General features: G+C 37.2%; 1 protein-coding gene across 4 annotated transcripts in view; it reads right to left on the bottom strand.

The window, feature by feature from the left end:
* TBC1D5 (TBC1 domain family member 5) overlaps positions 1–16,226 on the bottom strand; it is a 467,560-nt gene that overhangs the window by 75,980 nt on the left and 375,354 nt on the right. For all 4 annotated transcript variants that reach the window (XM_071222301.1, XM_024566252.4, XM_053929611.1 and 1 more), the window contains one exon: positions 1,863–1,948. In XM_071222301.1, coding sequence (XP_071078402.1) covers positions 1,863–1,948 — 86 coding nt within the window. The remainder of the gene's footprint in view (positions 1–1,862; positions 1,949–16,226) is intronic.

Here is a 16,226-nt window from a genome sequence, read left to right on the forward strand (position 1 = left end):
AGTGGGGAAGTTGGGGAGTCAGATGATACGGAGACAAATGAAGAATATAATCAGTTCGTAATGAATGCTATGAGGAAAACCAGACTGGACAACGGGAAGAGAGAAGGGGAGAGCAGAAGGAGATAAGGTCAAAGAGAGAAGGGGTGGAAGAAGATGGGATTATCAATGGTAACAGGAAGCCTTTGTGGGTGGGGATTAAGTGGGAAGTGTAATGTGATCTGCTGTAAATTGAGAGTTCTTTGGCTGTTGTGTGAAACCTAATCGGGGTCAGGGGAGAGAAGACAGGGAAGAGGGGAAGGGACTCCAGTTAGAAAGATTTTGTGTAAATTAAGTGCCTAAAATACCTTATTTTGTTAGACAAAACAAAATGAAACACTCGACTTAACAGGGAGCAAAAACAAGTGACTAGACTGTAAGATTCCTGCGGGCAGGGATTTCTGGCTGGTTCGTTCACTGTGTGCCTCCCATGCGCAGCACAACCAGAGTCTGGCACTCATTACAAGCTTGTTAAATGAAATGGACAAAGTGACTGCAGGGAATGGCCTTCTATTTGGGAAACAAGAATCAGACGAGATGAACATCGGAAAAGGGCTTCTGAGAAGACTCCTGGGCCATGAAACTGGTCTTGTAATTATGCTGTGCATCACGGCATAAAGCAGATTTCAATCAAGGATGGGTAATTTAAAATAATATTACACTGAAACACAGTTCAAAACACCAGTTTACCGCTAATACTTGATTCTAAACATTGTACTAACATGTTACTTGACTTTTGCCACTGTCGGGAAAAGTGGACAGTATCACAGAAGTTGGGGGTTGGGAAAGTTAGCTTGAAATCTTACGCTGAAGTTTTTGTCTTTTTCAATCCAAGTTAAATATTCTCTATTCTCGTTAGTTGTGTTTTTTAAAAATAACACTCCTGTCTCTTCTTTTGTTTTATAGAAAAAAAAATACAAGTTCAAATTTAGCCACCTTCTTGTAAACTTCTCATCCCTTAGACTATGAGTTTCTACGAGGCAGGAAGTGCGCCTCCTTTCTAACTCCCCCGGTAAGAGCAGAACGCATTGTGTGCGCGTTCCCCACAAATGTACACTTAAGTTGTTGAATTCCTGCTGAAGAAGAGCTAGCACAAAGGCAAGATGCTTAAGGAAGAAAATGCGGACAACTTGGCAGCATTTATCATTACTAACATTTTAGGTTCCTAGAGTAAACTTTGAAATTACATTCTAATTTGAGATGGTTCTGGTTTGACAAGTTAACTCTCGAGACATCTGAGTACAGTATTATGAAAGAACAAAACTGTTCATCAACCCTTTATGCCAAAGTTAATTTCTTTTAAAAGTAGGATTTTAATGTTCTTTAATTCCTACAGTGACCCTTAAAGTTTCTACGCATGCAATCACAAATGCACATACAACATGCATTTATAAGCTTATTGTGTACTTCTAAAGACAGTTGGGAAAATCAATTTTAATTTTGTTACTGAAATAATTTAAAAATATGTTATAGAATTGCCTCTTTTCAATCAACAGAAAGGATCTAGAAAGAGATTACACAAGTAGGCACATTTTATTTAGGTTTATTAACATTAGAAACATAAAGTTGCCTGACTTCGAATTGTGAAAGTACTCTTATTTAATTTTTCGTTTCACCACGGACATCAATGTATATCATTTTTTATGCCTTTAAAGTAACTCAGATAAAAATACTTGAATAATTTATTTAACAAAGATTCATGAGATTCATTAACCACTGATATGCTAAGAACTAGAAGATTCTTTTCAGCAGATGTGCAGTATTTCCTGATGGTCTCTGAGAATATCGTCGTGACTTGCACCGTTCATCAGAGAAAGAGGACTCACCGGCTTTTATCCATGAGGTCTGCTCCCCGTGCTTTGTAATAATCTAAATTCGGATGGAATTGATAAGTCACTGGTCTCGGATTTTTCTATAAAAGAAGAATAAATTAAAATGTATCAAGTTATTTATATTAAAGTTATTTATATTACACATTAACATATAAAAGGACAAAATGATTGTTTTTATATTCTTTCAGAAAAAATACATAAAATAAAGAAGTTTAATAATTAGTGTGCTTGGGTTTTGCTTTTATTGTTGAAGTTTTGTAACTGATAGTCCTGACTGAAGACTGAAATTGTTTTAATGTCTTTTTTACTTGTTTCATAGTCCATATAGATTTATTTCTGTCATTAAATTTATTTTTGATGGTTTTGATCACTTTCAATACGACTTTCCAAAATACAGCAAGATAAAATCACAACAAAACTGAGAAGTGATGAGATTTAAGGGAAGCACAATCTATGCTAATTGACCAGGAGATACAAAGTATCAAGAACGCTGCATTTTGCAGGAAGAGTAAATGTTTCTGATACAAAGAATGCTAAATATGCCCACTAGATGGCACACCGAGTCTTTTTTCTCCTGAAATGAGTAAATTATTTCAAGAATTCAGCAACTCTTTTCAAGTTAGCAATTTCTATGTCATCTATTCTTACACATGAGTTTAATAAGTGCCCAAATAGTGAAAATATTAGCAGGGTATCATCACAATACAAAAGCAAATTGACCAAAAAGCACATTTTCATAAAATACCTTGTCCTTTCTGATATTTAATATTACTTATAAACACTGCAGAAATGTCCTTGAATTATAGGTCAGGTGTGTCTAAATATGTTGCTATTAATGTAATGTGTCTATTTAAATGTATCAAGTTCCTCATAGACAAAAAATTAATGTAATTTATAAAAATGCAACATGTTCATAACACATTAGTCAAATGCATACCATCAACTCTAAAATGTTAAATTACATCTATTTTTACTTAAAAATTTAAAAAACTTATGTGTTCCAATGTTCACCTGAACACATAATTAGGACTTTGAACCAGAACATGCCGTGTCCTTTAAGAGACCCATCTAGACGTAGAAAGACTGCGTCTTATCTTAACAGAAAATTACCAATGTGTTTTTATATCAATCCTTGGAGACATAATCCTAAGGCACTGATACACTTGCATGCAGGCGGGGGTATATAATTGCTAAGGTTAAATAGTTTGAAATTCATCAAGCTAACAAGCTGCATCTTAATGGCCATGATGGACCTTTTCTTTTCCTGCTGAAAAGAGGATATTTACACAGCTCAACCCTTTCATATCTCTTCCAAGTCAGCCCTAATCATCTAACAAAAATGACAATCCCTTGATTTAGCTCCAGCTACTACTCCACTGGTTTGGTATTCAACACACAGTTTTAAAATAATCAAATCTGAATTGCCTTGATGAAGATAACTGATGCTTCCATGACTACCATACTATTAAGTCTAACAGTGCAACTTTTCTCTCTCGAGGAATTGCATCGGTTTCCCTGTGGTAGCTGATGACAACCTGGACTCAGTACGGTGGGAAAATAAAACAGAGGTTAAAGCCACTGGCAGATTGTCCATGCATCGTGGTTTATTTAAAAAAATTAACTTCCCTCAAAACTAATTTTGTCCTTTATTCTCAGTACCTGGAAATACATTTTGTTTTTGTTAATACAAAAGACTTTTCTTTTCTGACTTCCAACAAACTAATAAAGGATTATGTTACCTTTTGCTAGAAAACAATGAAAGAGGGGATGGCTCCGAGCAATTTCTTAAAACATCTTTATGAAGAAATGACAAGCAATTCAAGACCGAAGTGCTGATCTATCTAAGCACTTAAAGCTGTTATTAGGAGTAATGATCTAACTCCAACGTATGAATGAGGCTCAAGTATTGCTTTCACTGAGGCCTATTTAAATTCCTGGGAGACTTACTGGTATCAAAGGAAGATGCAGTTTAAAGTACCACTATTCTGGGACTTAAAAAAAAAAAGAATCAAAAGAGAATGTTGAAAAACAGCATCTGAAATGTAAGAAAATAAAATCAGAGGTTCTAGTTAAAAGCTGTTCCATAGGGTTTCCTGTCTGAGAGGATGATGCTGTTACTGAAACATTAGGTGAGTAGACGGCCTGGGCTAGCACTCACTGTCCAATAGAAATACAAGGTGTGTCAAGAACGCAAGCTTCATTTGTAATTTAGGTTTTTCCTAGTAACCACATTACAAAAAGAAAAAAGAAACCAGTGAAATTAAATGTAACAGTATATTCAGTTAATTCAGTATAGCCAAAATATTGTCATTTTAACATGTAATCAATATAAAAAGTACTGAGCTGATATTTCACATTCTTTCTTTTGTACAAAAGCCTTTGAAATCCAGTATACATTTTAAACTTACAGCACATTTCATTTGCGACCAGTTGTACTTTAAGTGCTCGATTGTTACCTGTGGCTTGTGGCTTGTATGGACAGCACAGAACTAAACATCTGGCATACATGTTAACCAGTGTGTGGCTGGCTATAAAAATCAATATATTTAGATATGAATAAAAAGGGCACGTATATACTTTTATACACTAACATTCAGGACTGACAATTCTTCAATGTACCATAATTATCTTTTAATTAAATTAGTTTTATCTATTCTAAATAAGGTCTTAAAAAGTCAAGGAAATTTGGAACAATATCTTCTCACACAACTATGTACCAAAATAACAGTGGTACCCCTTAGGGGAATGAGATTAAATGAGCAGAATTCCAACTTTATGCACCTGAGACATTTTAAAAGTAAAGAGAAACTTGGTTTTCTTACTTTAAAGAATATTTTCCAAATAAAATTTTAATTATTTTTATCCTCATTGAGGACATGCTTATTGATTTTGGGGGGGGGGAAGGGAAGGAGGGAGAGAGGGAGAGAAACATCAATTGGTTGCCTCTCATGCACTCCGGACCAGGGACTGAACCTGCAATTTAGTCATGTGCCCTGACCAGGAATCAAACTCGCAACCTTTCCATTTACAGGATGACTCTCCAGCCACTGAGCCACATCAGCCAGGATCCCAAACAAAATTTTGTAGAAATATAACAGTTCTGATTTTTAATTTTTAAAGACCTGGAATTTCCTCTAACATAGGAGCCACTAGAATTTTGCATATTTGAAGCTTTGTATGTAAGAGAGACCAGGCTACATAACAGCTGTAATTTCTCGTTGGACAGAGCACGTGATATCTACCACTTTGATGTTATGTCTTTGCTTAGACTGGAACGATCAGTACTTAACTTAAACCCATTTTCACACAGTCATGATTCCAACTATTATAAGCTTTTCCAAACCAATGCACATTAAAAAAGCTTTTGTTTGGTGATTTTTTTCTTTGATAGGAAGGTAGCAAAATGGTAACCATATCTTAACTCACATTGGTCTGTGTACAGAGGAATACCAATTATGTCCCATGACCTGGGGAGTCTATGTAACTCTACGTGAAGATACTGAAGTCCCAAGTCCAGTCTACCTTGGTTTACCATTCCTTTCCTAGACCAACCCAGACGGCCTTGAAATAAGTCTACAAGATTGCAGCTGGTTAACTTCCCAAGTACCATTCAATTCTTCTCTGTTAACAAGCTGCTGGAGCTCTTCTTAAAGCTTCATATTAACCTTTTTTTTAATGGTAATATAAGAAGAATACCGAAATTTCCACCCATGGCATAGGCAGGCTGGTTTTGGGGAAGCAACTTAAATCTCCGTGGACAAAATGACTTATAGAAGCAGAATAGACAGTGGTAGAAACAAGTGTCCTCGAGGGAACTATACGGAAAAACCAAACCAAATCAAACCTATGCTGTACTTCTGAGTTTCCAAAACACCTTTGTTAATTTGGCATGATCACAAAATCAATTTACAAACAGTACTCAATACCAACAACCAATATAAGGGATGAAACTAATTGACATCTACCTAACCTCGCTGTTACAGTTCACGTTCTTCACTTCCAGGTCTATGTTATGAGAGTAAGCTTGTTCCTCAGTGTAATTTCAGGTAAAACAAACACCCTGGCCCTTACTGAGTTTGACCTCTGATGGTGGACAAGTCCTCTCTGCTCTGTTCCTCTGGAAGCCTATAGATCAGCACGCAACCCCCTCCCCTGCCACCCTCCCCCTAGTGCCACAGCATTTTACGCTCAGTTTGCTGCAGTAGTGTGCAAATAGTTAAATGCTCGCCCACACTGGCTACAACGAACTGCAAGATGCTACAAGAAGTACAATTACCTACAAGGTGGTGTGTGACAAGTTTCCTTGTTCTGAGTCTGGTGAAATCAAACTCAACCAACAAAGGTCATTATAAACAGTACTTTCTAGATTGATCCCCTAACTCCTAACCATCACTTATAGGTGATTACCCCCTTTTGAATGGTTACACGGAAACTCCAGAAGAAAAGATTCTAAAGTACTCATCCTGTTTTGAACAGCACAGCACCTTTCAGAGGGCTGGCTATTTATAAACACAGAACAGAAAAGAGCCAAAGAAAAGCAAATCCAGTGATCCCTGTTCTAGTTTATGAATGTACCAGAAGGAGTGAAAGAAGAGTTCGAATTATATGTTAAAAACAAAGCGACTAGGGTAAATGTAATGCCTCATCTGCTTTAAAGGCCCAGCCTGCCTGGCGGGGGAGGCAGGGGATCAGGAGTCAGTGGGTCTCTGCTCCGTCCTCGACTGGCTGACAGCCACTGTGAGGAGTCGGTTCTACTCCCAGCTTTAGTTTCCTCACATGCAAAACTGCAGTGAGGATGGAATGAGACAATGGACACTGAGTGTACAGCACGGTGAGGGCACTTGGTAAAAATGCAGTGTGATGGGAGCTGAGATTTCCTTCTGATGCCACTGAGCACTCACGAACAGACCTTTAAGTTGAGGGCAGATTTCAGAGTTTGATAACTTAGAATCCATGAGAACAAATAGCGAGAGAAAGTGACATTTCACACTTCCAATGATCGTATTTAAATTTAGGGGAGATTCTTCTAAATGATCCATTTTTAAGAAGCGAAAACATGTATTTAGGAAAATACATCATACACACTGGATCTCCTACGTGGGAAGAAAGGCTGTCTTCTTTCTGAGGAGTATATACATTTATGACTTTTTAAGAAATTGTGAAACCATACTGTGCCATTAATGCACGTTTGCCAGCTTGTGATTACAATAATTAAAGTGATTTCCTGCAATATGTCTAAATTATTATCATTTTTATAGTTTACTGGTCACGATTTTTACATTAAATTAAGCTGATACAGTTCCTATAGCACTTGTTTGATAGCAAAGATTGATTTAGATTTACAATACCATGCCTGTTTGGAATGAAGAAAAGGATGTATTTGACAAATAAAGAATTACTTAGTTTTCTTTCCCCTAATATTTTGCTACCAACCCTTAATTTTTAGCATGCCAGATTAGAAGAGGGGAAAAATAAGGCTCCAAAGGAGTAACAGCACTGTGAAAACATGTCGAACGCTTCTCTTTGATGAAAAATGAGACTCTTATTTTAGTGAATATGTTATTGCCTCAATGCTGGGGGAGAAGCAACCGTCATTAGAAAAACGAATTGCTCAGCTGTTTATAAGCAAAAAGCTCTGGGGGAATTTCTCAGGACCCCAAAGGCAAAGCATTACAGGGTTATGCAAACATATGTTGCAGGTGTTTTAGGGGAGACAGGTGGGCAAACCTCCGCCACGGAAGAGGAGTTGGTTTAATGCGCTGTAACGGAAACGAGATAACCTAAATGCGTCCAAGTGCAGGGATGCCATGGCACCAGCGCGCTGGAGCTGCAGAGCAAAACTCTCCCTAAAATAATTACCTTGTTAGTGCCAAGCTAACAGAATTTTCCCTTCTTATAGTTTTATAGAAAACAAACACTGCCAATTACTTAAAAGAAAAAAAAAACAACTAAAGGTATTTTAAACTTGGAACAAAGAATAGCCTGAAATAGCGATAATTATCCAAAAAAGATAAGGATGAAGTATTGTTGCCTTTATTTAAACAAATATTCCTAAGGAGACAGTTTGTTGTAATATCCCCTCTTTGGTTCACTAGGCAACATAGATTTATCATAATTCTCCTAAAGCCTAAGATATTTCTATATTAAAATGCTAATTTTGTCTTGTCTTTTGCCTGTAATTAAAGCTGGGGAAATTTGTGATCTGATATTCAGTGATTGCTAGAGGGTCCACAAAGGTCTCACCATTTCGGTTTCTTATTGCCAGACTGCCCCCCTCATTAAAACTAGATACAGGAACACATCGGATCAAAAAGGCAGACATTAGAATCCTAAATGCTCACACGCTCTCAGTTAAAAAATACATAAAATGACTGGTATTATCTGGGTATTGCTGTCAAACCTAAGCTTGTATTTTATTTCCTTCTTCGTTTATCTGAGTAGATCTTCTTTTTATATTACTTATTGAGATAACACTCATTTACTATACATGCTTATGTATAATAGCACATTGAGTCATCCCTTCCTAAACAACCCATGCCATAAATTAAATGTCAAATACTCATCGTTAAAAAGAAACTCACAAAACATCAGATTTGAAAAATGAAAACCTGTTTGATTTTTTACAATATTACCAAATCCAAAATGTGGATACAAAGCATTCATCAAGTGAACACAGATCTTCATAAAAAAATAAATCTTTGTACAATAACAAGATTGTATATTAGAATAGTATTTCAGTACCAGGTTTAAAATGACCTCTGGTTTATATAGTAATAATTCCTATTTTGACAGGACGCATATAGCAATTGAAAGAAAAATTTAAATTATTCAATTTTTGCATCTACATACAAAAACTAAAAAAAAAAAGAAGGAAATTCAAAAGGCCTAAAAAAAGTAAAAAAAGAAAGAAAACAAAGAATTGTTAATTGGGTAAAGACACAGACAAAACCTCTGAACCCATGCCATCCTCATTTTACATACTGAACGGGCCCAATTCCCTAAAGTGACATCCGCATCTATACCCTGGCAAGCCGAGATCTCAGATGGCAAAGAAGCATTTTAAACCACCTGTGCGTTATGCTCGACTGTATCTTCACACAATATAGACACCAAAAGAGAAATATTTTTTTCCTTTTCTAATGTATTTATATTTTTGAACTTAGCATGCAGGAAGTTGCCAGATTAACATGCTCCTCAGTATATATAGATATGGAAAGTAATGTAGGCCTATACATTTTCCTTGTTACTAGTACTGGTCCTCAAAACACTCCTTTTGATAGTTGGTTACTGAACTTTCCACCTTTTCCTTCCTCAAATGTAAGCAGAACGGGGAAGGAAGAGCCTTAGTTCAGCAGTTTAAAGAAATCCGGAAAACCACTTGTCTCTTCCTGTTGGTGGTTCCCAACCTCCAATGATATAAAGGAAAGAAGGAAAGAGTTGATCTCAAAAACTGTTCCTAAATATTCCAATTTGGGAAACAGACTTAAGAAACTAAAATCTTCAATATAAAAATTATCACTGTAAATTTTTGTATTTAGAAATGTTAAAAAAGTTAAGTTTAAACGAATTATCATAAAAATAGAAGCTATTGAAAAAATGGATTTAGGCTATTTGAATTACCAAGAACAAGTCTATGTGACCCCGCGGGACCCAGACCTCCGGGTTGGCCCATTTTGCCCCCATCCTGTCCCCTGTCTTCTTCCCGCTCATTACCTGATTTTGCAATTGCCACGGCACACAGACTACGCTCCTGCACACGGAGCCTGGTAAAAGGAGGCCTAGCACAGCCACACTTCACATGTAAGTTTGGGAGTAATTTCAGTGATGAAGCACCTTGGAATTAAAAATTCATTTATTATATAAACCTTCTCTTACTAAGGTCAGACACTTTCACTGTGGTTTTTTTTGTGATGCTTTCTAGTAAAACAGTGAAGTACTAGTACTGAACTTTGAAATATCTAAGTGAGGAGAGAAACGAGAAAACAAATGTGAGTAACACACAGATCAGAGTTACGTTTTTCTGAGTGAGACCAATCTCTACGTAGCAAAGTGTTAGATTGCAGGGGCCACTGAGAAGAGACCACACAGATAGACTCTTGCCTTTCTTGGTTTTTTAAGTCTAGATTGTATGTGTTGCTAGGAAAAAAGAACCCGGTATCAGGTGTTAAGTTTGCTAAAGAGTAGGTGGTGGTGTAAATGTTTTCTTTTTAAACAGTAACTTTTGATGCAGCTCAGCCTTAAAACTAAAGTCCCCTTGAAATATCTAGTGTTAACAACTGGCACATGAATTGTGTGCTGCTCACGTAATAGGCAGCGACACCGTATTAAGAACACCTAATGTGTGGGTGTTCTTAATCTTCTTTGTGCCATGGACTACGCTGTTTCCTGTGAAGACTTTGGCCTCCTTTCCAGAATACAGTGGTTAAAGGCATAAAATAAAGTACATAGGATTATAAAGGAAACCAATTACACTGAAATACAGTGATCCAAATATTGAACAAATTTATAACATAGTGATATGTGCTTTTATATTAACATATTAAATAAGATATAGTGGCTGATCTAATCATTACTATAATTTAGAAGTACTGATGAATGTAAAAATGGTATTTCAAGATATCTTCATCAACTCTAATGTGATATAAAATATCTGTGATTGCTATTAGTGAAAATGTTTTAGGTGCTGCTGATAATATTGCATATTTTATATAAATAATAAATTTCAGTAAGGGCTTAGTGAAAATAAAGATGTAAATTTTTCCCACCCAAGTTCTTAGACCCCCGCCCTCCACTCTTCCCTCCCGCCCTCACAAATTCCATCCATAGATAGGGCCTTTTCTCAGAAACCTCAAAGTTTTGGATAATAGCTTTGCTCTTGGGAAGGTAGAGTTTTATGGGTGCCACTGTCCTAGTTTATTAACCCTTTTGCTGTATAAATGTATACAGGGATAATAGTCAAAATATAAAACAACTGCTATGGCATAGACAGCTACCAGTAAGGACAGAGGGGGATCCAGGAACCAGGAGGAAATTTCCCAAGAGCCTGCACTGTGCCAGGCTTTAACGCCTCAGGTACTGGATTCCTTTACATACTGATATAGAAGTATTTTGTAAAGGCTGTGGCCTAGACAGCACCCTGTACCTCATCTGAATGAATGAATGAATGAATGAATGAATGAGCAGTGTGGCTAGGTGGGAGATGAGGATGATGGGGGAAAGCGTGGTTACAGGGAAGCAAGCTGTCTACTTCTGGAGAGCCCACCCTCCTGTGCCAACTTCTCTGAGAGGGTTTTCATTGCTGCGGGGCAGCTAATGACACCCAGATTTGTACAGGGATGCTCCCCTAAGCGTGGCTGTTCACTCACCACTTTTTCAGTAGCTGAATTTTCTCAGTTTACAGCCAGATGCTTCAAGAAAATAACTCTAGGAGGTCATTTTTTTTGAAGAATCGAATCAGTTAGGATCCAAGATCCCCCAGGTTGGAACTCTGAAGCAGTGAGAAGAAAAAGGGCTGCATCTTTGTACTGATTCAGAAAGAAGAATAAGAAGGTATTAAGTAATCACCCCAACTAGGTTAAGAGGAATCTTTGGAGGCCATTACTTTCCAGTAGTTATTCTGCGTGGAAGTACAAAGCACTCATTTCCTGGTGTACGCTGTGTTTAAAACACCCTTGAGAGAGAGGGCATTACATGAAAGGGGTAAAAAAGTAATTTACAAAACAGCATACGAAGTATAAATTCTTTTTATGTAAATACTTTTCAATTTTTATTTTATTTATTTTTTAAATCAACAATTCGCATGTAACGCACAAATGTGTTTTTAGTTAAACTGATTGGGGTGACATGGGTTAAGGCAATTATATAGGTTTCAGGTATACAATTCTACAGTTTATTATCTGTATATTATATTGTGTGTTTGCCACCCCAAGTCAAGTCTCCTCCCACTACCACTTACTCTCCCTTTACCGTCTTCTACCTCCTCCCACTCCCCCTTCCCTCTGGCCATCACCATTCTCTTATCTGTGTCCTTGAGTCTCTCTCCTCAATCCCTCTCTCTCCCCCACCCTTTATCTTTCTTTCTTTCAGAAGGGTGAAGAGATTCAGCAAAGCAAAAATATGTAAATTAAAACAACATTTTGCAGAATATTGACCAGATGATCTTAAAATTCATATGGGAATGCAAGTGACTCAGAAGAGCCACAATTATCTTGAAAAAGATAAACCAAATTCAGGGGTTCATAATTCTATGTCATAACTTAGTACAAAGCCACAGTGACCATTACAATGTGGTACCAGAATTAAGGACAGACATATAGAGCAATGAAATAAAACTGCGAGTCCAGAAATAAACCCTCCCACATATGGTCAATTAATTTTTGACAAAGGGGCAAAAAAATTCAATGGCGGGGAAGAAGAGGCTTTTTCAATAAACACAACTGGATCTCCACGTGCAAAAGAGTGACTTTGGACCCTTACCTCACACCACACAGGAAATTAAATCAAAGTGGATCACAACCCTAAATGTAAGAGCTAAAACTATCAAACTGTTAGAAGAAAACAGAGAAGTAAATCTTGAGTTAGCGGTGATTTCTTAAGACATGACAGCAAAAGTACAAGTGATAAAAGATTGATTAGTTAGATTTTGTAGAAATTAAAAACATTTTGTGCGTCAAAGAACAGTGTTAAGAAAATGAAAAGATGATCTACAGACGAGATAAAATATCTGCAAGTCATATATCAGTTAAGATTCCTGTATTCAGAATTACAGCAGTCAGATCCACCCGGTGTTTTGAGGAAGGTGTTGCAGACCTCTGCTCAGGGACACTTTGTATACATTTTACAGTGTGACTCCCCCACAGTGCTTGGGTGTACCTCAGAATTACTCCCAACCATTAACAAACTTTATTTCTGAAAAGGAAAATTGGAAATAATTTTCCCATCACACACTGTTTTAGGGATATGGACACTTTAACATCTTGTTACTGCATGATTGCTTCAGTAAATCAAGAGTTTGGCTTTAGGTTTCTCTCTACACAGTGCCTTTCTTAGCTTTTTCGCAGCCCCTTCCAGTTTATGCTCTACAGTGTTTATGAAAATGTGCTGAAGAGATATGAGTTGATGAAGTGGAGAGCTGTAAGATGTTTCACAAAATCGCCAACCCCGCCTCTGACCATCATCACACTGTAAGTTGGGGTTGTTAGAGATTTGATTCTTCCTGGCCTTTTCTTACAGGACAAGTGCTTTATGCATCACTTCTCTCTTTCTTTCTATAACAGCAGCAATAAAGTGGAGAGTATTTCAAATTATCCCACTTAAAGTAAACATTGTATGGTGCTTACATGGTTTGAGGTGTCTTGGAGGAATAGCACCAAGTAGGAAAATTGGAAGGCAGCAGAAAATTGACAGGGATGGTTGAAGGTGTTTTTGCAGTAACCCAGGAAAGAGATAAACCCTTTACTCTCATCTTTCCAGCCAGTATCTGGAGAAATCCCACCCGATTTTCTCATAAAGGCCCTACCTGAATGCATCTGTTACATGTTCCACTTACGAGAGGACCCACTGATGAGAATGTCAGCTATTAATTTGAGATCAGCTACTCAATTTACTTAATTGATAGCATCTCATTTGAGCTCTTATTTGAACTTCCCTGCATTTGGGTTCTAGACACTAACCAACAACATAGAAAAAAAGTATTTGAAATAGCACTGAACAAAACCTAAAATTTCAGAACATATTTAGGATTTATTCATTCAAAAGAAATTGACCTCTGATTAAACAAGTGGGAAGAGATTCTATTACCAGAGATGTAATACAGTTTGGTGCCCTAAAGGTTTTCATTGGAGGATTTAATGTGTGCATGTCTGAATATTCTTATTAAAATGATTGTCACTGATTTTCTACCAACTGTTCCTTTTGGTATAGAAAAGAAAACAATGAAATATAGATAGTATGAGCATCTGTTTCATTCTTTTCTTTTCCTGTTTCCTTCTTTTTTAAAAAAATAAGATTTAATTATGAGCTTCTTGAAAACAGAGAACATAAGAGGATAATTTCATGGAACATTTGGGATTATATCAACAAATGATACAATTAATTGCATTTCCCAATTACCTCCTGGGAAAATGGGTAGATGAGCAAGTTTGTAAGAGTGGCTAAATATAAGAAGTTTGGATAATGAGTGGACTTTGAGTAGGCTGTGGGCTATCCAGGCAGCCATGTCCAGAAGGCAACTGGTAATATGTGTGTGTAGAGCTCAGTGGAGAGACCTGAATCGGATATAGAAATCTTGAAATATGGATATTAATTGTAGTTGAGGGAATGCAATGTAATGGTGTTGATAGCAAAAGGATAATTATTTTCAAATATATAGATAACACAGCATTTCCCAACCAGAGCCTTACGAAAGTAGTATGTCCAATTTTTCATTCTTAATTTTGATGTGAAAAATTATGAAATATTACTTGAAGATATATAAACTAAATATTTAAAGGAAACAGATAAAACAAAAAATTATCAAGACTGTATATCTAGAACTAAGATTATCTAGCCCCAAAAGGAAACTAAGAATGAATATTTTTTTTCATTCTTGCACGAACCCTTGTTTGAATGAAAGCAGCCACTATTATGTGTAGCCAGAAGAGGTTTCAAGAGATAAATTCAGTTCTTGGCTGTACCCTCACCATCTCCATGACTTTGGCCAAACTACGAACTATTCTGAACCCATTTCTTTACCTGTAAAATGGTGATGAGTTTGTTGTAAAAACTCATCAAATATGAAAGTGTTTATAGTGGCCTAGCATGGTCCAGTACTCACTACATGACAGCTGATGCTATGTGTCTATTCTCTAAGAGAAAGAAGCAAGACTCGGTGGGCTTGACACCATTTGTGGCATATTTAAGCTGTGGGTTTTTTCCTTGGGTGTTCAACTGATGCCTTGTAAATAACTGAGATGATGCCTAAACCTCTTAATTTTCAGTTTTCATTTACATAGAAAACTTACTAAATAATTTAATAATACTATACATTATTACTTGTTGATTTAAAAAAAACTGTCTATTGCTTTTTATGTAATTGTACATACAGTTAAAGTTTGAGGGTTCTAGATATCACTAAACAGTACAGTTTAGAAAAAAGAAATGGCACTTTAAGCTAATGAGAACTCTAAGAATGACAAAATCAATGTAAGTTCATTCTTTCCTTACTGCATTCTCTTCATAACCCTCTCCCCACAACACAAACATAGTTAAAAACTACTCATCCTTCGAATTGCTGTTCCCTTGTTACTTCCTCCGGGAAGTCCTCCCTGATCTCCTTGATGAAATAAAAGGACCCTATTATGCACTTTTGTAGCACCATTAACCTCCTTTTCTAAGCATTCAGCTCAGACACTGTCTGACATTGATGTAATCACTTGCTCGTTTCATCCTCTGGCATAGCTCCTTCTGGGTAGGGCCATGACGGTGTGTCAACACTGTACCACTGGTACCTAGCACAGTGCCTGACACATAGGGAATGTTTGGATGGAAGGATTCATGGCTGGAAGGGAGGGAGGTGACTAGAAAGATGTTTCTTCCTCATTATTCACCCCAGCTCTGAGTTCTCTTCCCTCTACTTGGATTGCCCTTTCTGCCCCTCTCCTACCGGCATCTTCACAACCTCCCTTCCCACCCGGCTTCCGTAGCACTGATTGGTTTTAAAATGACACCCAGATTCTCACAGTTTCCTAGTAAAACTCCTAGGAAAATCCAGACAAGCAAATACAATATCACACCACAAAAACAAAACAAAGTAAGTTCAGACAACCTGCTGCCTACAAGGAGTTCAACTCAATCAAGACACATCAATTACACTGCCTGTGTTTTACTTTCTAAGGCGGGGCACCATCCATATCCACTTAACCAGCTGCTTCTTTGTGAGATAAGCCATCCAACTCGGGTGGTCAGAGTGATGGTCAACCCTGTGCACTCTGCTTACTGATTTCCCTGCTAGAACGGGCTGCTTTTTGCCCTACTCGCTGCATTTCTTTCCCTCTCTGTTACCCGAATTGTGACCATGATGCTATGTGATTGGATGTAGGAGTCTGGATTGTGTTCACTCAGAACAACTCTGAGAGCAGTAGGAGATCACACTTACTGCCAGTTAGCCTTTTTGGAGCTTCTTTTCTGAAATGGGCATATTGGTAGTGTATTTGGCTCAGACCCATCTCATACCGAGGAAGGGACGTGTGTGGGCACTCAAAAAATGCCTTCTCTCTGATCCTTCCATTTGCCGTGCATACCTGCGTATAAAATGATTGCTCTCCCTACTTCTCTGCAGCTGTATTTTTTAAAGCCAGATTCTGGCAAGTTCTTCGGTTT

The sequence above is a fragment of the Desmodus rotundus genome, chromosome 8 (genome assembly GCF_022682495.2).
Source record: "Desmodus rotundus isolate HL8 chromosome 8, HLdesRot8A.1, whole genome shotgun sequence".
In the NCBI taxonomy this organism is placed as follows: Eukaryota; Metazoa; Chordata; class Mammalia; order Chiroptera; family Phyllostomidae; genus Desmodus; species Desmodus rotundus.